The sequence below is a fragment of the Dromiciops gliroides genome, chromosome 2, assembly GCF_019393635.1.
Source record: "Dromiciops gliroides isolate mDroGli1 chromosome 2, mDroGli1.pri, whole genome shotgun sequence".
Classification (NCBI taxonomy): Eukaryota; Metazoa; Chordata; class Mammalia; order Microbiotheria; family Microbiotheriidae; genus Dromiciops; species Dromiciops gliroides.
Window position 1 is genome coordinate 361,574,546 of NC_057862.1, and position 23,120 is coordinate 361,597,665.

Below are 23,120 nucleotides of genomic sequence, written 5' to 3' on the forward strand. Positions count from 1 at the left end.
AACTGTGACCATTTTAGCCTTTTTCCTTCTGATATGTGAATGCTTGAACCCATTGACTCATTACCCACAGTGCTCTGTGTTTGAGCGGAGACAGAGATGATCAGCCCTCCCAGAGCTTACAGCTCCCGTTTCTCTGGTGCTCTGTGGTTGCCAAGTGCTTCTTTGTCAGCAGTCCTGGGAAGGAGGTGGAGCTGGGATTCTTAGCGCCATTTTACAGAGATAGAAGTGGAAGTTCCAGTGGGTAATGGATTTGCTCAGGGTCTCTTAGTGGATCATCGGCCAAGTCAGCAACAGACTGTAGGACCTCTGGTTCCCAAATGGCTTATCTCCCCATCAATCAGTTAATCAAAAGGACATTGATTAAGCACATACTGTTACTGTGCTAAGACAAAAATGAGACAATTCCCACCCTCAAGTAGCTTGCTTTCTCTCAGAGAGATGGTAAAGCCCCTTCCCCGCAAGGTGACAGGAGGCTAGGATAACAAGCCCTTTGTGTTGCTGCTGATCTGCAGGGCCTGGACATGGAGGAAAAGGACTATGTCGAGACCGATGGCCTCTCAGACAGGACAACACCTAGCAAGACCCAGAAATCTCCCCAGAAGATCGCCAAGAAATTTAAAAGTGCCATTTGCCATGTGACCCTGCTGGATGCCTCGGAATATGAGTGTGAGGTGGAGGTAGGGCCAGGAGACATTGGGTTGGGCCTGGACCCATGGGAGGGAAAAATCAGTCCCAGTTGCTCTGGTGACTCAATATCAGAGGTGGGAGGGACCTCAGAGATCATCTCCTCCAACCTCCTCATTGTACACATGGGGAGACTGGGATCCAGAGAAGGGAAAGGGAAGGGAATTAACATTTACTAAGCCCCTACTATGTGCCTGGCACTGTGCTAAGCGCTTTACAAGGTTCATCTTGATAGCTGAACCCCATGACAACCTTGGGAAGTAGGTGTTATTAATTTTTTTCACTTTTTTTTTCCCGGGCAATGGGGGTTAAGTGACTTGCCCAGGATCACACAGCTAGTAAATGTCAAGTGTCTGAGTCCAGATTTGAACTCCGGTCCTCCTGAATCCAGGGCCAGTGCTTTATCCACTGTGCCACCTAGCTGTCCCCTGGTAGGTGTTATTATTAATCCCCATTTTATAGTTTGAAGAAACTGAGGCAGATGGAGGTTAAGTGACTTGACCAGGGTCACATTGCTAGTGAGCATCTGAGGCTGGATTTGAACTCTGGTCTTCCTGACTCCATAACTGGTAGCTAGAGAAAGAGAACAAGTCCATTTTCCTCTTCCTGTCTGTGCTAAAGGAGGGTGGAGCCTCTTCTAGAGCTATGTAAGGCTGTCCAATCAGATGTGCCCCAGAGGAGCTTTTTGGGGGGGGGGGGCTAGGAACATTCCTGGGAATGTGGGTGCTGGACCAAGGGCTGGGTGAAGATTACTGGAAGGAGGAGGCCTCTCTGGTGCTACTGTCTATCCTTAGGGTCACTCACGATTTGGGGTTGAAATGGGGGTGGGGTGACAACTCTCTCTTATACTGTGGGCAGAGCATTCAGTGTCATACTGCTCGCCCCTGTGGCAATGGCTTGAGATGGTTGGCAGCAGCCCATGCCCAGGGGACTCTGGAAATAGTTGCCCCCCACCCACCACCAGGGTGCCCCACTTTGCCAACTCCCTGATGCCGTTTGTGTCTCTATCCACAGAAACATGGCCGAGGGCAGGTCCTTTTCGACATGGTCTGTGAACACCTCAACCTCCTGGAGAAGGACTACTTTGGGCTGACCTTTTGTGACCCAGACAGCCAGAAGGTACTGGAGTTAAGGACCAGGCCTAGGGAGTTCCTGATTCTTTGAGGTGTTCCCATCCTCTACCTCTTCTGGCTGCAAGCACCTCCCTGCTCCTCTTCCTTTCTCTTTTATTTCCATTCCCCAAATACCTCATTCATTCATTCATTCACTCACTCACTCACTCACTCACTTAACAAACATGTATGGAGTGCCTACTATATGCAGGACCCTGTGTTTTGTCATGGTTGGGAACTGGGAAGGGAGGATAGATGAAACAGATCTATTCTCTGACCTCACAGAGCTGGGGCAAACTAGAGGGAGATAAGACAGACAAAGAGAGCTATTATACACAATAGAGTATGATAATGGAGGCCCAAGGAACTCTCAAGCTAAACAGGAGGGGAGATTACTTTCAGCTTGGGGGGGGGGGGTTGCTCAGAAAAGGCTAAAGAAGGGGTGGTCATTTGATAGTAGGGAGGGGCAGAACTCTAAGCAGCTCAAGCTGAGTTTTCTGAGATTAGAAAATGAGGGGATGCTTTCAGGAATTGGAATGTTCACTGCTGAAAGGTAGGGTATGGGAGGAGGAGCAGAGGGAGAGTTTCAGACTGAGCATAGAGACTCATGCATACAACATTCCTAATGGTCCCAGGCCTTCCTCTCCTCCTTCAGTTAATAATAAAACTTTTCTAGGCTTATCACACATTCTCCTTCTCAGACTCTCAATTCTAGCCATGCTAGACCTCATGTATAACATTCCATGTCTCATCTCTGCCTGGAATTCACTTTCTCCCCCACTCAACCATTTGTAATCCCTTGTTCCCAAGTGCCACTTCCCACTGGAGGCCTCTCCTAATTCCCCCATTGTATTCATTTTGTATATATCTTATGTAAACTTAAGTAATCTTGTTGTCCCCCAGTATAAAATATCCCCTCCAAAGGGGCAAAGATCATTTCATTTTTGCCTTTGTCTTCTAAGCGCTTGGGTAGTGCCTGACACATAGTAAGCACTTAATAAATGTTTATTGATTGATTTGAGTTGGACTATAAAGAGTTGGTAGAACTCAGCCAGTAATGGAGTCTATAGGAAACAACCTGAGCAAAGGCCAGAGGTATTTTTTCTATGCTCATTCTGTATATTCTAGTTTTTCTTTCTTCATCTTACATTAGCGGTCTTTCCATGTCTCTTCATATTCTTTTTTTGTGTGTGTGTGAGGCATTTGGGGTTAAGTGACTTGCCCAGGGTCACACAGCTGGTAAATGTCAAGTGTCTGAGGCTGGATTTGAACTCAGGTCCTCCTGAATCCAGGGCTGGTGCTCTATCCACTGTGCCACCTAGCTGCCCCTATATTCTTTATATCTATTACTTTTTAATGTAATATAATAATTTTACATTACATTGATGCACCACAATTTGTTTAGCCATTCCCCAGTCACTGGACATATAGACTGCTGACTTTTTTTTTCCCCCTCACAATTATAGACAAAGCCATTGGGAATGACTGACATATATGACCAAAGAGTCACCTTTTTTTTTTTTAATCTATCAATCAACAAGAATTTATTAAATGCCCACTGCCTGCCAGGCACCGTGCTAGTCAGTCAAGAAGCATTTTAAAGTACCCGCTTTGTGCCAGGTAGTGCACTTAGTGCTAGAAATAAAAAGAAGAAAAAAATGAGACAATCTCTATCCACAGGAAGCTTATATTTTCTACATGGAGACAACATGTGCTTGTGTAGGTATGCACAAAATGAATACAAGTAATTTGGGGGAGAGAGAAAGGTGCTAGTAACTGAGAGGGGGATCAGGAAAGGCTTTGTGCAGAAATGCCACTTAAACTGAGTTTCTAAGGAAACAAACTAGGAATCTTAAGAGGCAGCCGTGAGTGGGGAGTGCATTTTGAGTATGGATGCCATCCAGTCCAAAAACAAGTAGATGGAAAATGGAGTGTCCCAATGAGCAAATACCATGAAGGTCAGTTTGGCTGGATCATATCTTGTATTAAGGGGAGTACTGTGCAATAAGACTGGAGAGGGAGGTGAGAATCAGGTTGTGAAATTTGGTCCTGGAGCCACTGGAATTGGAATCAGGGAATGACATGGTCACAGCCTTACTGAGGGAAAGTCACTTTGGCAGCTGTACAGAAGATGAGTTGGAAAGGGGAGAGAGAGAGAGCTGGGAGACCAATTAGGAAGCTATTGCAGTAGTCTGGATGACAAGTCATAAGGGTCTGAACTAGAGTGGTGGCTATATGAGTAGAGAGAATGGGCTAGGTGGGAGAGATCGTATTTGGACATCAAGACTTGACTATCAATTGGGTGTGTTGGAGAAACAGTGAAGAGTCAAAGATGACTCCAAGACTGAGGACCTGGGTGACTGAAAGGATGGTGGTGTTCTATAATAAAGTCAAGTCAATAAGCATTTGTTAGGTGCCTATTCTGCACTGTGCTAACTGCTCTATGGAAATAAGGATTTTTGAAAGTATGGGTTGGGAGGAAAGTTAGTGAGTTCTCCTTTGTATGGGCTACCCAGTTAAAAGCAGTCAGTGATGCAGGACTAGAGTTTAGGAAGGATAGAGAGGGTGGATATGACGATTTGGAAGTCATAGGTGTAGTGATGATAATTAAACCCATGAGAGTGATGAGGTCATTATGAGTGGGTATAGAAAAAGAATGAAAGAGAGCCAAAGACAAGGCCTTGGGGTATATACATCATAAGGGTATAGGATGGATGGTGGTCCAGCAAAGGAAACTGAAAAGGAGTGGTCACCAGATGGGGGGAATTCTGAGAAGGAGCAGTTGTCTCAAAAGTACCAGAATGAAGAGGGTATCCAGGAAGAGGTAGTGGTCAGCAGTGTCAAATGCAGCAGAGAAGTCCAGAAGGATGGAGACTACAAAGAGGCTATTAAATTGGGCAATTAAGAGCTCATTGGTAACTTTAGGGAGAGCGATTTCAGTTTTGATAAAGTAAGAAGCCAGATTTCAAGGGGCTGAGTTGAGAGCTAAAAAGGGAGCAGAGGCAGGGAGTAAAGAGTCTAGGGAGCCTGTTCTAGGAATTTGGCTGAGAAAAGCAGGAAAAATAAAGGATGACAGATTGAAGGGATGGTAATGTTGAATAACTTTTTTTAAAAGAATAAAAGAGTTGGGTGTGTTTGTAGACAGCGAGGAAGGAATCAATAGATAGTAAGAAATTGAAGATTAGAGAGATGACGTGATTGTGGGGCAGCCAGCCAGAGAAAATGGGAGATGTTAGGATTTATAGTACATGTCGAAGGTTTGGCCTCCAAAAGAAGGACTACCTTTTCATCAGAGACTAGAATGAAGGTGGATAGCATGAGGGATGATGTCAGAGGGTTTTGAAATAGAGAGGGGAGAAAAGGGAAACACATGGCAAATGGTCTCTGTTTTTTTCATTAGAGAATGAGGTGAGATCCTCAGTTGAGAAGGGAAGAGATACAGTGGGAGACTCAAGGAAAGACAAGATAGTTTGAAACAACTTAATGGGGATGGGAAAGAGGATCAGTTGGGGGGTGGTAAATGGATTGCCTTGTGCTAGTGAGGGCCCTGCTGATATTAACATAAATTATTAGTGAATTCAATCTGTAATCGTCATGACTTCCTCTAGCTCTGTTCAGGAACATAGGAATAGGAAGGAAGGAAGTGGAAGATGGGAGAAATCCAGGGTTGGGTTTTGCCAATACGTGGATGGTGACAAGACAATTGGGCAAGGAATTCAAGAGCAAAGGACAGTGTAGAATTGAACTGGTTAATTATAAGGTTGAGATTGAGAAAGTCAGAACAGGGCTGTTGGCCTGCAAAGGTACTGAGGGATCGAAGGAGTGAGGTCATTGTGAGGGTGAGCTGGTCTAGGAAGAGTAAGGCAGAGGGAAAGAATGAATGGTAGGAAGTTATGATCAGATAAAGGAACTTACAGCATCCTTAAGAAAAAGGTCTCACAGTAGGACCAGTGGGTCAAGTTTTATGATTTTCAAGCTATTGCTGTTTATTTCTCTTTGTCCTGGCCCCTTCTTAGACCCATTTCTTCCCTTCCATTCCAGTTGTAACTCCATTATTCCCTCTGAGCATCTCTCTTTTCTTTTTTAGAACTGGCTGGACCCTTCCAAGGAAATCAAGAAGCAGATACGTAGTGAGTAGAACAAAGACCAAAGATTGTGGTGGGGCAAGTGGACTGTTGTTGTTGGTGATGATGACGATAGTGACAAATGACAGTGATGTAGCCATTTAAAACTTGCAAAGCTTTCTATGTCCTTTCTCATTTGATCCTCACAACCATCTTTTAAGGTAGGTGCAACAGGAATCAATAGTCCCATTTTAAAGATGAGGAAAGTGAGGATTCAGAATGACATTATTATTATTAGTGGTGGTGGTGGTGGTGGTGGTGGTGGTAGCAGTAGTAGTGGTGGTGATGGTGGTGGTGGTGGTAGTAGTAGTAGTAGTAGTGACTTGCCTACGATCACACAATCAGTAAATTTACTATCTGAAACTTCAGGATCTGAACTCAGGTTTTCCTGTCTCTCTCTCTCTCACCCACCAAATTCTAGTGGTAGATGTGTAGGGAGATTCAGAGATGGGGCAGGGTTTATTCTTGGCCCACTGAGTAGATGAACCATAAGCTCCTGGCTACTCCTAGCCAGCCAGATACTTGGGCCAAAAGGTATTTAAAAGAACTTCACTTCCATTATCTCACTTTGTCATTGGACCATCCTCCTAAAGGAGCACGTCCTAAGTTTGGGGTCAGGAGGACTGAGCCCTAGAGAGGGAAAGGAACCTAATGTTACATGGCCCCATTTAATGGCAGAGCTAGACCTTTAAGAGAAGTTGCAGAGAGACGGGATTAGGCTCAATGTAAAGAAAAACTGTGAAAATAAGAGCTGCCCAGAATAGAAATGTCGTCTCAGGATTTTATTGAATTCAGCAAACATTTATCAAATGCTTATTTTGCACAAAGGATTGTCTTGGATGCTGGGGATATAAAGATGCAAACACAATAATCTCTGTCCTAAAAAGGAGCCTACCTTCCATTTGAGGGCTATGATATGTCCCCAGATAAATAAGGGAAAGATAATTCGAGGTGGAGGGCTTAAGAATTAACATTGGGGGAAAAAAGGAATTAACATTGGAGAGGATCAGAGAAGGTTTTATACAGAAGTAGCACCCAAACTGAACTTTGGAGAATAATAACAATTTTGAAAAGCAGACATGCGGAAGGGAGTGCATGTAGAACATCTTCTGCAAAGGCCCAAAGGTAGGATACGACAGAATGTTGTTGAGTCTGGGTCACAACTAGTCATTCAGTTTGGCAGTGCCTGAAGGAGAGTAATGGGCAGTGGAAGACTGGGTGGAACCAGATCATAGAGAGCTTTTTTAAAAAAAATTTTTCTGGGGCAATGAGGGTTAATTGACTTGCCCAAGGTCACACAGCTAGTGTCAAGTGTCTGAGCCTGGATTTGAACTCAGGTGCTCCTGAATCCAAGGCTGGTGCTTTATCCACTGAGCCACCTAGCCGCCCCCTCATAGAGAGCTTTAAAAGCCAGGCTGTTTGGTTTGCATTTTGTCCTAGAGATAATAGAGAGCCACTGAAGATTTTTGAGCAAGGGAATGAAATGGTCAGACCTTGGCCTTTGGCAGCTGTGTAGAGAGTAGATTACAACTGGAAACAGAGGTTAATGACAAACTATTATATTATATACAACAATAAGAATTTGCACTGGACTGGAACCATTTACCATATTTTATATAACTTTAATTCTGAATAGTGTGTTCATCATTTGTACTGATGGTACTGTAATACCAAGGAGAGGTAATGAGGGCTTAAGAGAGTAGTAGTGTGAGTGGAAATGAATGAAGGTAGAATTGATAAGACTTGGTGATTGATTGGATCTGAGTAAGGTTGGGTAAGATTATGAAGAGGGAAGTATGAAGGGTGACTCCAAGGTTGTATATCTGTGTGATTAAGGACCTTGGAACCCTTCATGGAAATAGGAAAATCTGGGAGAGGAGCAGGTTTTGGGGGGAAATGAGAAATTCTGTTTTAAACATGTCGAGCTTAACATACCAATGGGATAACTAGGAGGATCTGTCCATCAAGTTGGTGGGGATGAATCTATGGTTGAGGAGAGACATGAAGGCTAGATTTGTGGCCTCTGAGGTCCCTTCTTGCTCTAAGAATCTGTAATTTTATGTTACAGATTTGGATGTCATCCATGTAGTTAGTCGACTCTATGGGAGTCAGTGAGATCACTAAGGGAAAGAGAGAGTGTAGAAAGAAAAGGGAAGAGAGCTCAGGACTCAATCTTCGGAGGTAAGAGTGGGAGATGGATGGAAAATGGAGGGCAACCAGATAGTTAGTAAAAGAAGCTGGAGGGGCAGCTAGGTGGCACAGTGGATAGAGCACCAGCCCTGGAGTCAGGAGTACCTGAGTTCAAATCTGACCTCAGATACTTAACACTTACTAGCTGTGTGACCCTGGGCAAGTCACTTAACCCCAATTGCCTCACCCAAAAAAAAAAAAAGAAAGAAAGAAACTGGAGAGGGTTGAGTTGTGGAATCCAAGGGAGCAGAGTATCTAGGAAGCAAGAGGTGTTACCAATGTCTCTCCTGCTGCTCAGACCCTCAGGGTCAACAGAGCTTCCACAAGGGCCCAGATTGGTCAGTCTCTCTGGAATCTATCAAGGCTTTGGGATCATTCAGAATGGGAACTCTCCTTGTCTGATTCTGTATAGAAGGGGCTAATGGTTGCCACAGTCTAGGACCCTTCCCCTTAATTTATCTCTTCCTACTCCCCTGGAAGTCCTGAAAAACTAGGAGATGAATACTCAAGTCCTGACCATCTCACTAACTGGCAAGTCTTTTCACTCTCTGCAAAAAGGCACAGTTGGATTTGACCAACTGGAAAGAGCACTGGTTTTTGAATCAGGACTTGGGTTCAAATTATGACTGCAGCTTATACTTCCAGTGTCACCTGGGGCAAGTGGCTTAAGCTCCTTTGATTTCAGTTTCCTCAGCTATAAAATGAGAGGGTTGAACTAGATGACCCCAGAGGTCACTTCTACCTCTAGAGCAATGATCCTAGCTCCAGTATTCTATGATTGTATGAATCATAGTTTCCTTCAAAGCTCACTCCTTCCTCTGGACCAGTTTTCTTGTCATCTGCCCCCAATCCCACGTTGAGGAATGCAGGGAAACATTCCTGGTTAACTGAAGGCACTTGGTAAATGGGTTCTAGTTATTTGAGCTTTGTGTCTAACACAGATTCAGAGGCTACCTGTGACTGAGAATCAGTCCTGAGTTCAAATAGTAGTTCCAGGGGGCAGCTAGGTGGTGCAGTGGATAAAGCACTGGCCCTGGATTCAGGAGTACCTGAGTTCAAATCTGGCCTCAGACATTTTACACTTACTAGCTGTGTGACCCTGGGCAAGTCACTTAACCCCCATGGCCCAGCAAAAAAAAAATTAAATTAAAAAAAAAATAGTAGTTCCATCTCTTCCTCCAAATATGAACGACTCTGGGCAAATCTGTTCCCTTCTCTGAGACTTGGCTCCCTCATCTGTGAAACTGAGATAACCATACGTGCTTCCTGCCTCACTGGATTAGTGGAAAGTGCTTTGCAGATTTTAAGACACTATAAAAGTGGGAGCTCTCGTTATTCACTTTATTATGTGTAGAGGCAGGAGAGACTGGTTTCACCAGGGAGAAATCAAAGTCAGCCTTAAAGCAAGGACTGTCAGGGGCTTAGCCGTCGGCCTCTAGCCTAGCTTCTTATTTTATAGAAGAGGAAGGCCCAAAGCCGGTAAGACGTTTGCCCAACGTCAAATGGGAAGTCAGGGACAGTTGAGATTAAAACCTAGCTCTTCTTGTTCTCAGTCTAGGGCTGTTACACTACATGGCATAGGTTAGAGGTCGATAGCAAAAAGAGCCCCAGATTTAGGGTCAGAAGATATGTATTCAATTCCCATCTCAACTATTTATCTGTGTGACCCTGGACAAACCATTTCCCTTCTCTGGTTTCTCTGTAATTATTAGACTAGATGATCTCTAATGGCCTGTCTGACTCTAATATTCTATAAATCTGTAGCCTCAGAAGGAACTGGGAGCCATATCCCCTTAGCCCAGAGGGAGTTGCCATGTTGCGGGGACTAGGCCAGGCTTTCTTTGGACAGATGGGGCAAGGGAGGCCCTTCTGGGTGAGAGGGGATGGGTGGGCGTGGTGGCAAAGTGCCTGTGCCCTCTGTTCTCCCCACCTCCAGCTTCTTAGTGTATGGGGAGACAAGCCCCCCAACTCCCTACTCCTTTGGCTGAGAAGCTGTAGCTGAGCCTGTTTCCATGACAACTGGGAGACAGGCAGGAGATGTTCGCTATCATTCATGGATGGGGGCTGGGAGAGTTTGAAAGGATTGTTCTTTTTGGTTCTTATGGTCCAAAGAGATTTATTAGGGCCTGTCTATAGGCCCACCTGGGGCTCCTAGCCACTTTGGAGATGCTCCCATGCTATCTAAGAACACACAGCAGTTCAAAAACGCTGGGCTTAGAGTACAAGACACAATAGCTGAGAATCAGTTTTTAAACCTCAGCTGTGAGAAGGAGTCACTCAAGTGAGAAGTAGCAATCAGAGATGGTTTCTTGGAGGAGGCAGGAAGGATTCAAAGAATCTTAGAATTGGAACTTTAAAGTTATCCACTCCACCCTCAAGCATCCCTTCTGCAGTATAGTAACCATTCACATTTCTATAGCACTTTAAGGTTGACAAAGCATTTTCACCACAAATAACCCAGTGAGGTATGTAACACAAAGCAGTATTTTTACAGGTGAGGAAACAGGCTCAGGAGGGTGACTGATTTGCCCAGTGTTGTATAGCAAGTAGGGATCAGAGCTGGAGTTCAAACTCAGATCTCCTAATACCAAGTTTAGGACTATTTGCATAATACCATACCATATCTATCTATTTATTTGTCTGTTTTTGCGGGGCAATGAGGGTTAAGTGACTTGCTCAAGGTCACACAGCCAGTAAGTGTCAAGTATCTGAGGCCAGATTTGAACTCAGGTCCTCCTGAATCCAGGGCTGGTGCTTTATCCACTGTACCACCTAGCTGCCCCCAACACTGTACCATATTAACAGGTACTCAGATAGGTTCTGATCATACATGTCTAGTGACATGAAGTTCACTGCCTCCTGAAGCAGCCTGTTTCATCATGCTCTGATCATTGGAATGACTGTCCTTCTATTGGACTGAAATCTGCTTCCATGTTTCTTCTTCACACTGCTCTCAGGGGACACTCATAACTCTTCCCTGTGATAGCCCATCATATACTACAGCTGTTCCACCTCACTTCAGGCTTCTCTTTTTCAGGAAGGAACATCCTTGGTTCCTTCAGCTGGTCCTTCCACAGCTTGGTTGTAAGAACCCTTCCCATCCTAGTTTCCCTTCTCTTGATACACTCCAACTTTTCCCTGTGTGATGGTGAGCAAATACCTGTTGGGCTCAATTCTCACATCTATAAAATGGGAGTAACAGAGTCCTGTTCTGCCTTCCTAGCTGGATTATTGTGACATGATATATCAGAGGGCATATTGAAACACTAAAAATGGGTGTCACACATGAGCTGACTTAAGTGTGACTGAGCCAGCCACAGTTGATGGGACATTCCTGCTTATTTCCTCCCTGCAGGTGGCCCTTGGAACTTTGCCTTCACAGTCAAATTCTATCCTCCGGATCCAGCCCAGCTCACAGAAGATATCACAAGGTGAGAAATCAAGTGGTCCAGGGACAACTGGATGTGAGCAGATCTTTGTTTAAATCTGTGTGCTTGTGGTCTGGAAGGTGGGTAGGTCTGGGAGGGGATGCATGTGGCCTAGTGATCTTGTGACCATGAGTGTGTGTGTGCTCACATAGGGCTGTATCAGTTGTTTGTGGAGGTAGAAGGGTTCAGGGAAAAGTGATTGTCCAGATGGGAGCAAGGCTGACAGAGGGCAGACTGTTTTTTGGGGGGTTCTCATCATACAGCACACCTCCCAGAGTCTCAGAATGTCAGAGATAGAAGGGACCTTAGGGAACGTCTGGTTTAACCACCACATTATAGAGGAGGTAACACAGCAGCCAGAGAGAGGAAGGGACTTGTCCAAGGTCACATAGCTAGTAAGTATCCGATTCAGAACTCAAACCCAAGCCTGGTGCTATTGTATGTCTTTAGATAACAACTCATTTCCCTTGGCAGGAAATGGGGAGGAGAATAGGGACCAGAGGGACATCAGGAGAATTGGAGTAAGGGGATTCCTGGGGGATAAATCATCTGGCCACGGTCCCATCTGCTCCTTGATCACCCTTGTGAGGCCTCAGTTTCCCCATTTGGAAGTGAGAGTTGTACTGAATTATCTCTAAGGTACCATACCAACTCCAACTCCTGTGATCTCCAGACCTGTAACCAGACTTACCCAAGTTTGTCCTGTGAGATTTAAAATTGGATACTAGAGCATTAACCTCCCCTTTTAACTGTTTCCCTTATTTATCTCCCAGACTAGTAAATGGAAGAAGCTTCTGATCTCTAGTTAGAGCTTTTATTGTTTGGAAATTACAAGGTGATGTTGATTAGAGGGATAGGAAAGTAGAAATACAAAACAAATAGTCTTAAGTCTAAGCTTAGTCTATATTCCATATAAAACTCACCAAAAAACCCAAGGCCACCTTTGAGGGGGAGAACTGCATCAAGCACGTGCTGTTATGGCGAACCGGGCCGAGTCCAACCTCTGTCAGCCTCTGTGTGTGCAGTGCAGCCAGCGGACAAGGAGAGCCAAAAAGAGATCTCACTTCCGTTCTCTCCTTGCCTTTTAAGCTCGCACCCCGGAAGTGGAGTGCTTAGCAGCCAGACTGGCGTGCATAGCCCATGCATGGCCGTCAGTCTCCTCCCCGAAAGGGTGGTCCTTCAAAAACTGGCGTCTTTCCGTATTCACTAACCGACTGTTAAAAACTTTTTACCACATTTTCCCCTTTGATTCCTCAAGAAACGAAATGTTTCCTTGATGGAACAGTAGCCCCTCCTGGCCTCGGGGAACCACACAGACCCACAGGACCATGCATTTAGAACTGGAAAGGACCTTAGCAAACCCACCCCATAGAGAAGGAAACAAAGGTTCAGAGGCTAGCTGATTTGCCCTGAGTCACACAGCTAAGTGTCTGACCCTGAGCTTTAGGCTTTCTTCAGAGAGACAGATCCTGCCTCCAGTGCTCAGCCAATGTTTGAATCACGCTGGCAGCCACTCCTCAGGTTCATTCGATGACCCTGTGATAGGGTCACTAGGATATGGCAGTGAGAGGTGGGCTCTGAGTCATTTGGAGCAGAGGGACTGCACTGAGCCATCCACATTCCCATCTGGGTCCTTGGCGACTACAGGGCTACCCGTTGGCAAGACAGCAGTCACAGATGAGATCGGAGTCATTCCGTGTCAGCTCATTATCCCCTGTGACGGTAACCACCATAACCTTGATCTCAGTCATACCACCTTCCGGGTCACCTGCCCCAAGCTGAGGATGCCAGCAGTGCAGTTTGGGCCCTGGGTCCTCAGAGACTATGGAGCCTGTAGCTTGGAGGACAGCTTGTTGACATAGTGGATGAAATACTAGATTTGGAGTCAGGAAGACCTGAGTTTGAATACTGCCTGGGATACATGCTAGCTGAGTGATTCTGGACAAGCCATTTAACCCTTCTCAGCCTTGGTTTCTTTTTTTTTTTTTTTTGTGGGGCAATGGGGCTTAAGTGACTTGCCCAAGGTCACACAGCTAGTAAGTGTCAAGTGTCTGAGGCCGGATTTGAACTCAGGAACTTCTGAATCCAGGGCCGGTGCTTTATCCACTGCGCCACCTAGCCGCCCCCTCAGCCTCGGTTTCTTTATCTGTAAAATGGGGATAATAACAGCACCTATTTTCCAGAGTGGTTGTGATAATCAAATGAGATACAGAGTGTGTAAAGCACTTTGTGAATCTTCAAGCGCTTTGTAAATGCTAGCTATTTTCACTGTTATTAGCACCTCACATACAGAGCTTGGAGAGATGACATTGATATAGCACTTTAAGTTTTACCAAGCACTTTAGATACATTATCTCATTTGGTCCTCAAAACAACTCCGTGAGGCAGGTGCTATTATCTTCAATTTGCAGATGAAGAAATCAAGGTTAAGTACTTTGCTTGGATACAAAGCTAGTCAGGGTCTGGGATGGAATTTGAACTCTGACCAATTTGTACTCTAGCCATTGTGTCATGTCAATATTGATATTAGTACTTGAGGGTTTGCGGATCACTTGGTGGACATTTTCCCATTAAACCACTTATGAATTTTAATGGCTTGCCATGTTCCAGAAACTAAGCCCTTCTGGGTAAGGAACCACCAGGGACCAGAGGGCCAGAGGAAAATAGGAAGGGGAAGTTCTGGGACAAGCTGAGCTAATGTAAAGAACAGGAGATGGGGTGGTTGGAGGTGATTGAGAGAGACTAGAAATGTGGTGTGGTGGGAAGTGGCATGAACGTGGCATCAGGAGAACAGTGTTCTGGTCTCAGTTCTGCCACTAATATGCTCTCAGACCCTGAGTAAATCTCTTTTCCTCTCTGGGTCTCACCTATAAACAAAAGGTTTGGAGAAGATGTTCTCTCTGATCTCTTCCAGCTATAACATTCTGTATTCCTGAGGTAGTTAGGAGGCCCTGAGTAGTGAGTGAAGACATGCCCTTCTGGCTGGACTTAAATGGACTTGATCTTCCTTGGCCCTGATGACCCATCTGGCTAGGATGACCCTGGGAGGCACCAGAAAGTTGCCCTCATCCTAGAATACCTGATGCCCTGGGCATCTCTTAGAGCTCCACCCCCTCCACCCTCCGTTCTGAATCTCTGCACAAAAACGCTGCACCTCCATAGCACACTCTTCCTGCTGCCCCCAGATACTACCTGTGCCTGCAGCTGAGGGCGGACATCATCACCGGCCGACTGCCCTGCTCCTTTGTCACACATGCATTGCTGGGCTCCTACGCTGTCCAGGCTGAGCTGGGAGACTTCGATGCTGAGGAACATGTGGGCAACTATGTCAGCGAGCTCCGCTTTGCCCCCAACCAGACCAAAGAGCTGGAGGAGAGAATCATGGAACTACACAAGACTTATAGGTAAGCACATCATACCCCGCTCCCCCCTGGGAGCCCAGGAAGCTGTACTCTCTGCTTTTTTTGACCCATCACTTACTTGTTCTGTGGCCCCAGGAAGCTTGAGGAATAATAATAAAACATCTGAGTTAGAAGTGACCTCAGCAGCAAAGCCTGAAGAGGGCAAGGGGACACACTACCAGTAGGCAGCAGAGCTGGTATTCAAACCCAGGCCCTCTGACTCCCAAGTTCAATGCTCCGTGCATTGTACTATGCTGCTTGTCTTTGTTTACTTATCTCTCTTACCTCCTTTACTCCCTTTACTCCCTTACTCCCTTTCCCATTTCTCCTCTCTTCTTTGACTAGGAAGACATTGACAACATGCTCTGAGTCTGTACCAGTCGAAGAATGGAGGAATCCTTGATTCTTTCTTTCTTTTTTTTTTTTTTTTAGTGAGGCAATTGGGGTTAAGTGACTTGCCCAGGGTCACACAGCTAGTAAGTGTTAAGTGTCTGAGGCCGGATTTGAACTCAGGTACTCCTGACTCCAGGGCTGGTGCTCTATCCAATGTGCTACCTAGCCGCCCCCGATTCTTTCTTAATATCAAAAAAGTATCTATAAAAATATTTATAGCTGCTCTTTTTGTGGTGGCCAGGAGTTGGAAGTTGAGGGGATGCCCATCAACTGGGGAATGGCTGGACAAGTTGTGGTATATGAATGTAATGGAATACTATTGTGCTGTAAGAAATAATGAGCAGGAGGAGTTCAGAGAAAGCTGGAAAAAAAAAAGTATCACAGACTCCTCTTTTCAACATTCTCTTTTTTGGAGAGGGTATTGTTCAAACCCTCCAGTTTCCATATAGTATAAATTCTTGGTTTTAGCCAAGTCCCAATGGAGATGCTACTAAAAAATACCATCACCATGAACAAGATGTCATTGGACTCTTCCACTTGATTGATTTATATAGCTCTTCACAGTTTCCTTCATCAGTTTTTATAGTTGTCACAGTTTCTTCTACATCTGCCATAATCGTGTTTAAGAGAAAACTAGGTGGTACAGTGGATAGATCACCGGCCCTGGAGTTAGGAGGACCTGAGTTTAAATGTGGCTTTAGACAGTTACTAGCTGTATGACCCTGGGCAAGTCACTTAACCCCGATTGCCTCCCCCCACAAAAAAAGTTGTGTTTAAGCACAACTTAGAAGATTAATCTATATTGTCCACCATGTTTCAAATATATCTCCTTTTCTTGCTTCTCCCATGGAATTCTTTATGCTCATGATTTCTTATGGTGCAGGAATATTCCATTACATTCATATATCATAATTTATTCAGCCATTCTCCAATCATTGGGCATATGCAAAGACTTATATGAATACAACTACAGGATAACATGTATATATAAAAGACTAAAATAATTAGAAAATGATTCTAGATCCATGGATAGGTCCTGCTAATAAAAGTGATGATATGTCCCAAATTATAGGATTCGTGTTTGTTTGTTTTTTTAAATTTAATTGACTTATTTGTTGGCAGTGGGATTTAGGGAACATGTTGTTTCTAACTGTGGGATATATCCATAACTGTCTTTTTTTTTTTTTTTGGTAAGGCAATTGGGGTTAAGTGACTTGCCCAGGGCCCCACAACTAGTAAGTGTTGTGTCTAAGGTCGGATTTGAACTCGGGTCCTCCTAACTCCAGGGCCGGTGCTCTATCCACTGCGCCACCTAGCTGCCCCAAATTTCATTTATTTATTTATTTTTTTGCCATGCAATGAGGGTTAAGTGACTTGTCCAGAGTGACACAGCTAGTAAGTGTCAAGTGTCTGAGAACAGATTTGAACTCGTGTCCATCTTAATCCAGGGCCAGTGCTCCATAACTGTCGAGACAGATTTTTCAGCACCAAGGGCATCAATTTACAGAACTAGGATCTCCAAAAGCTAAAAAAAAGAATAACAGTTAGGAAAAATCACTCACTTCTACTTTAAGGTACAATGACTCTATTAGCAAAAGAAGGCATCTACTATGGTGATGCTTTGGGGATCTCTGAATTACTTTAGTGTTTGGATACTGGAGCAGAACAACATGGTTTCTTCCATTGATGCCAACAATCAATAAGACCAAATTGCTGTATGAACTGAAGCCAAACTAATTTAGAAGAAAAAAGAATAGTAAATAAAGGAAATATGAAAAAAATTATTGACATTGAAGGGGAAAAGCTCAGCATAGAAAAGTTGTAAACTATTGTTTATAACTTAAGAATTAAGACACACACACACATATATATTGTTATGGGGGAAATTGATAGGGGTTTGGGGTAGGAGTTCTTAGGAATTCTTCTTAAAGAATTACACCCTTTTGCACACAAATCCAGTTAGAGTAAAATAATAGTTTATTTAGGTGCTAGGGAAAGGGAACCAAGAGAGAAGTCCTTGGACTTCTCATGGGGAGAAGGCATAGCACAGAGGCAGGGCTCTCGGAGGTACCTTTCTCCAGTTTAGTGTTATACCAAACAAATATACCAAAATATACCAAATACTAAAATTCATTTGGGGGAATAGAAGGTCAAGAATTTCAAGGGATATAATGACAAGAAGAGAGGCTATTTTGTGCTAGTTGACAGAGAGCTAACTTTAGCATCCGTTTTGTGTGTGTGCGTGTGTGTGTGTGTGTGTGTGTGTGTGTGTGTTTTTGGTGAGGCAATTGAGGTTAAGTGACTTGCCCAGGGTCACACAGCTAGTAAGTGTCAAGTGTCTGAGGCTGGATTTGAACTCATGTCCTCCTGACTCCAGGGCCGGTGCTCTATCCACTGGGCCACCTACCTGCCCCAGAGAGCTAACTTTAAAATCAGGAAAACTTGGTTTCAATACTCATCTCTGACACATTATTGGCTATGTGACCTTGGGCAGGTCATTTAACTTATTTTTTCCCCTATATTTAAAAAAAATTTTATTTTTAATTTATCCAATAAAATAAGCATTTCCATAGCATAGTATAATAAAAAAGATAATTGCACGTGAAACTGCAAATCTATTGTATACAACTTGCTATTCCCTTTTAAATATATAATTACAGTTATCATGTAAATTTCTTTTTTTTTTTCCTTTTTTTCTTCCTTCCCCCTGCCCCTCCCCAGAGGGGCACAATCAGTATATGGATGAAAGAGTATTCTACACATCTATTTGTCAGTTCTTTTTCTGGATGCAGATAGTGTCTTTCTTCATATGTCTTTTATTTTTAAATTGTGTGTTTATAATAGTCAAAATTACTCAGTCACTCAGAGTGCTCTAGCCAACCAACTCTAAGATTGTAAATTGCAGAGAGGTACCAACCTACACTGGTAGAGGAAGTTCCCTGATCTGGGAGTTCCCTATATCAGTGAAGTCCTAGGTCTAATCCCTATACCTAGAATTACAAAAATGAATGAGTAAGGGAAGCTTAGTGCTATTAGGTCTTAGAAGAAAGCAGTAATTATAATTGCTCTCTCATGCTGGATTTCAAAAGGAGAAAAGTTAATAGATGGAGCAGACTAAAACATCAAGATCTAGAAGCAAATGCCCATGGCAATCTAGTGTCTGATAAATCCAAGGATGTGAACTGCTGGTGAAAGGACCCAATTCAAAGAGAACCTCTGGAAAAAAAGGTGGAGCAGTCTGGTTAAAAAAAATATGTTGTAATCAGCATCTTATGTCACAAAGAATTCAAATGGATAAAGTAAATATAAAAAATCACACCATTCAGAAATTGGGGGAGAGTGGAAAAAGAGATCTTGCCTAGTTGTGGATAGGGGAAAAATTAGTAACCACACATGGGATAGTAGAGATCATAAATAACAAAGTAGACACTCAGTGATCAAAAATTTGTTTTTTGTGGGGCAATGAGGGTTAAGTGACTTGCCCAGGGCCACACAGCTAGTAAGTGTCAAGTGTCTGAGGCCGGATTTGAACTCAGGTCCTCCTGAATCCAGGGCCAGTACTTTATCCACTGCTCTACCTGAGCTGCCCCCAGTAATCAAAATTTTAAGCGCTTTTTATGCATCTCTTTGACAGACCTGGAGCAGTTATGTCTGCTTTTAAGGTTTCCACTAAGATGCAAGAAAAATTTCCTCGCGCTTTCTTTCTGCCTGATTGTGGCAGTCTAGATTGAATAGGGGAATACATCTTTACGTGAATATTTTCAGAATCCTTTTATAATTTTTATTTTTGGTGGACATTTTGGAACAGAAGTATCACAAAAGTATCTTAGCTCTGCCAATTTGCTAGACTTTTTGAGGTTGAACAAGTCCTATAAGATTAGTTTCGGGTAGATGATTTAGAATTTTTGGATATCGGTCAGATTCTGAAATAGTAATTGTTGCAGGATGTGACCATTTTGATGATATGGGGCAGAAGTATGACTCTTAAGGTTTGAGGTCTGAACTTATTTCCAAGTCTAGCAGTATTAGCTTGCAGTTATATGCTTCCCACCTGAAGGTAGAGGTCGATGGTACCTGGAAGTCCCAGGTTGATTTTTTTTTCCAGGGCAATGGGGGTTAAGTGACTTGCCCAGGGTCACACAGCTAGTAAGTGTCAAGAGTCTGAGGCCGGATTTGAACTCAGGTACTCCTGAATCCAGGGCCGGTGCTTTATCCACTGCGCCACCTAGCCGCCCCCAGGTTGATTTTTTAAAAAGAAGCTCAAGTGTTGAATCCTATAAATAAAACTGAGTTTTATGTCTGAAAAAAAAAATAAGCACTTTTATACAAATTGTTGTAGCCACAACCAGAGGAACAGAAACAGATTGAATAAAAGAAATCTTTCATCAGTCATTAAACTGATAAAAATCTGACACCCAAGTTCACAGAAACAATATTCTGCAGTAGACAAATATTCCAAAGGATAGGAACAGTTTTCAAAAGAAACACAAACTACCAGTTACCATCTCAAAAAAAAAATTCAAAATCCCCAATAATGTTGGAAATGAAACCCTGAGTGTTCCTTCACAACCACCAAGTATGCTAAAAAAAAATGTGAAAACTTGTTGTTGGAGAGGTTATGGGAAGATGGGTACACAAGTACGTTGCTAGAGGAGCTGCAAATTACTTCAACCCTTCTTGAAAACAGTTCAGAATTATGCAAGAACATTACTAAATTCTTCTTACCCTGTGACCCAGAGAATCCATTTCTGGGGCTTAGGAAGTTATTGACAACAAGAAAGAGCCTATATATGTACTAACATGTTCATGGTAATCTTATTTGTGATAACAAAAGAGGTGAAAGAAAAATATGCAGCACACCTATTGTTTTCTTTGAAAAAATTATTGATATCTTTTGTTTTTACATCACCCTCATTTCCCAGCATATTCCTCTCTCCTCCCCCTCTTCGCACAAAGTCTTCCCTTATAACAAAGAAAAAAAGGAAAAAAACTTAACAAATCTAACCAATACGTCAGCCACATTCTATGCACACCTATAGTGCCTCCACCTCTGCAAAGAAAAGAGGGAGGGAAGGAGGCAGGGTGGAGTATTCTCATCTCATCTTTAAGGCTAGGCCTGATTTTTATAATTACACACCATTCTGTTTGGGGTCCCACTCACATTATTGCAGTGATTGTTGCAGTTGTTGTGTAAGCAGTGCTGATTGTTAAGGGCTTAACTCCTTCCACTGGGTGAGTCTTTTTCCTTTTAAGGCATACACTTTGCTCTTAGACCTGTCCCCTGTGGCCAAACAGTACAAATGTGATGTTTCTCATGTGTGATAGGCCTTCAGATTTCTGGAGACAGCTCTCCAGATTCCCTGAGGTTTTTTCTTTTCCAAAATAAACTTCCTTTAGTTCCTTCAACTATATGACATAGCCTCTTGGTTACCCTCTTCTGGACATGCTTCACACAGAGCTGAGCACGGCACTCCAGGTGTGGACTGACATGGTAGATTGTCACTTCTCTCAGGCTCTGGCCTTTCCCCACTCACTGTGTGCCCTCTTCCCCCACAGGGGCATGACTCCTGGAGAAGCTGAGATTCACTTTCTTGAGAATGCCAAGAAGCTGTCCATGTATGGAGTGGACCTACATCATGCCAAGGTACCCACTGAAGGCTGTGTAATGGGGTCCTTACGATTTGGGGCTTGTGAATTGGCATCCCAGAACTTGCCTCACCCATCACGGGAATGGCCCGTGATGGGTACTGTTCACAGACAGAGCAAACTTAGATTTGGTTTCTGCCCTTTATGGTGCATGTGAGTGGTATAGACAATCAAGACTTCAGGGTTTCAGGGAGACCTACTGAGTTTAATGGGACTAGAGGAAGTTTTCTGAGGGGATGACATTAGAGTTGAGCCTGAATGTATGAGTAGGATTTAGATAAGTAGAGAGGGAGTGGATGAGGAGCACAGCATGAGTAAAGGCATTGAGGCTGAAACACGGAGGATTTGCTTCAGAGGGAACCCACCTAGAATTCCAGAGCCATGAAGGGAATTTAGTGGGAGATGTGACCGGAAATCTAGATCACAGCTAGAATTTTAAGCCACGGACTTTGGACTACAGAAGTAGGCAAGTGGAAACAAGAGGCAATGATGTGACAAGAGCTGCCCTTAGAAAGCTCAATCAGGCAGTATGAAAAGAATGGGTTAGCAACTGTGAAGCAGGGAGACTGTTTAGAAGGTTGGTATAATAGTCTGGATGAGAAGGTAAGGGGACTGGGACTAACCTTAGCTACCTGACCTCGGTTGGGTTAGCCCTGACATCTTACTGAGCTAGACTCAGCCCTCTTCTGTTGGACTTGACCTACATGCCCTGAATGGCTGATGACTCCAGGTCTTTATATTCTGAGGTTCAGTGGTTCCTCTGCATACAAGCACCTTCCCAGGCACTGCTTATAGATCAGAAGCCCACCACATGGTGTGCCCTGTGAGTGTTGGCCTTGCTCCCTTAGAGCCAGAGGTACCTTGGGCCTCCCCGAATAGGATCTAGGCTAAGAGGGTCCCCAACAAGCTGGCCTCACTTCTCTAGGTATCTCTGGGGCAGGTGGATAGGTAGATCAGCCTAGACTCAGGCTGGAGTCTCCAGGCATAGCTTGGACCTAAAGTACTCAATATCTGTATGGTCCAGGATCTTCTGGCTGGTATCCCTTACCGCCTTCCCACCTTACTGATACTCCCTTATCTCCCCTTCCCATTTTTCCTCTCGTCTCTACTCTCCTAGGACTCAGAAGGTATTGACATCATGCTTGGGGTCTGTGCTAATGGCCTACTGATCTACAGAGACCGTCTACGCATCAACCGATTTGCCTGGCCCAAGATTCTTAAGATTTCTTATAAAAGGAGTAATTTCTACATCAAGATCCGTCCAGGGGAGGTGAGCCCTCTCTACCCTTGAGTATGCTTCATGAAATCTGATTTAGGAGGGACCTCAGAGGGCAGATATTCTAACCCTTAGCCTGAGCCGCAATCTTCTTCACAAGCCTCCCTAACAGGTGGTCATCTGGCTTCTTGAAGATCTATATTCTTGGGGAACTCACTGTCCCTAAGTGCTTCCCATTTTGGAGCCACCTCTAATTGTTAAGAGTTTTTGCTTAAGTTCATCTGAAATCTGCCTTTCTGCAACTTGCACATTGTGTGCTTAATTCTTGCCATCAGGACCAAGCAGAAGTGTAACCCCACCTTGCCCATGATGGCCCTTCAGACACTTGAAGATAAAGATCAGGTTCCCCATCCTTTCCAGCCTTTCTTTTCCAGGCTAAATTTCTCGAGTTTCTTTCTCTGAAAGGGGAAGATTCCCTAGAGAAAGTAGGCCTAGAAGCATGGGGTCAGAGTTTGGCTAAGTGGAGAGAGGGGACTTGGGAGAAGGAAGGTCTGATAAGGGGAGAAAAGGGTGGGGAGAGTGGGTCAGGGCCACACCATTCATCCTCCCTTCCCCGGTGTTCTAGTATGAACAGTTTGAGAGTACCATCGGCTTTAAGCTCCCCAATCACCGGTCAGCCAAGAGACTTTGGAAGGTCTGCATTGAGCATCACACATTCTTCAGGTGAGCAGCACATAATGGGGCAGGGGCAAGATAGGGCAGATGAAATCAGCACTTTGGTAAGTCTAGGAAAGTGCCTCTTCCTGCCCAGACATCCCTACTTACCTAGCACATTTGGAAATCCCTGTTTGCCTTATGGGACAGATGGATCTAAAGGCCAAACGCAAGTGTCCATCATATGGATTCTGGAAACATAGCCAGCTGAA

At 44.1% G+C, this 23,120-nt stretch overlaps 1 protein-coding gene and 1 non-coding gene across 22 annotated transcripts in view; both read left to right on the plus strand.

Moving 5' to 3' along the window:
- The window catches only part of EPB41L1 (erythrocyte membrane protein band 4.1 like 1), a 110,431-nt gene that overhangs the window by 49,710 nt on the left and 37,601 nt on the right, over nucleotides 1–23,120 (plus strand). For all 21 annotated transcript variants that reach the window (XM_043984415.1, XM_043984413.1, XM_043984418.1 and 18 more), the window contains 8 exons: nucleotides 513–677; nucleotides 1,699–1,803; nucleotides 5,884–5,926; nucleotides 11,466–11,541; nucleotides 14,724–14,942; nucleotides 20,889–20,976; nucleotides 22,096–22,248; nucleotides 22,820–22,917. In XM_043984415.1, coding sequence (XP_043840350.1) covers nucleotides 513–677; nucleotides 1,699–1,803; nucleotides 5,884–5,926; nucleotides 11,466–11,541; nucleotides 14,724–14,942; nucleotides 20,889–20,976; nucleotides 22,096–22,248; nucleotides 22,820–22,917 — 947 coding nt within the window. The remainder of the gene's footprint in view (nucleotides 1–512; nucleotides 678–1,698; nucleotides 1,804–5,883; nucleotides 5,927–11,465; nucleotides 11,542–14,723; nucleotides 14,943–20,888; nucleotides 20,977–22,095; nucleotides 22,249–22,819; nucleotides 22,918–23,120) is intronic.
- Nucleotides 18,950–19,079, plus strand: LOC122745069. The gene has a single exon (XR_006355361.1). It is a non-coding gene; the product is annotated as a small nucleolar RNA SNORA31 (small nucleolar RNA).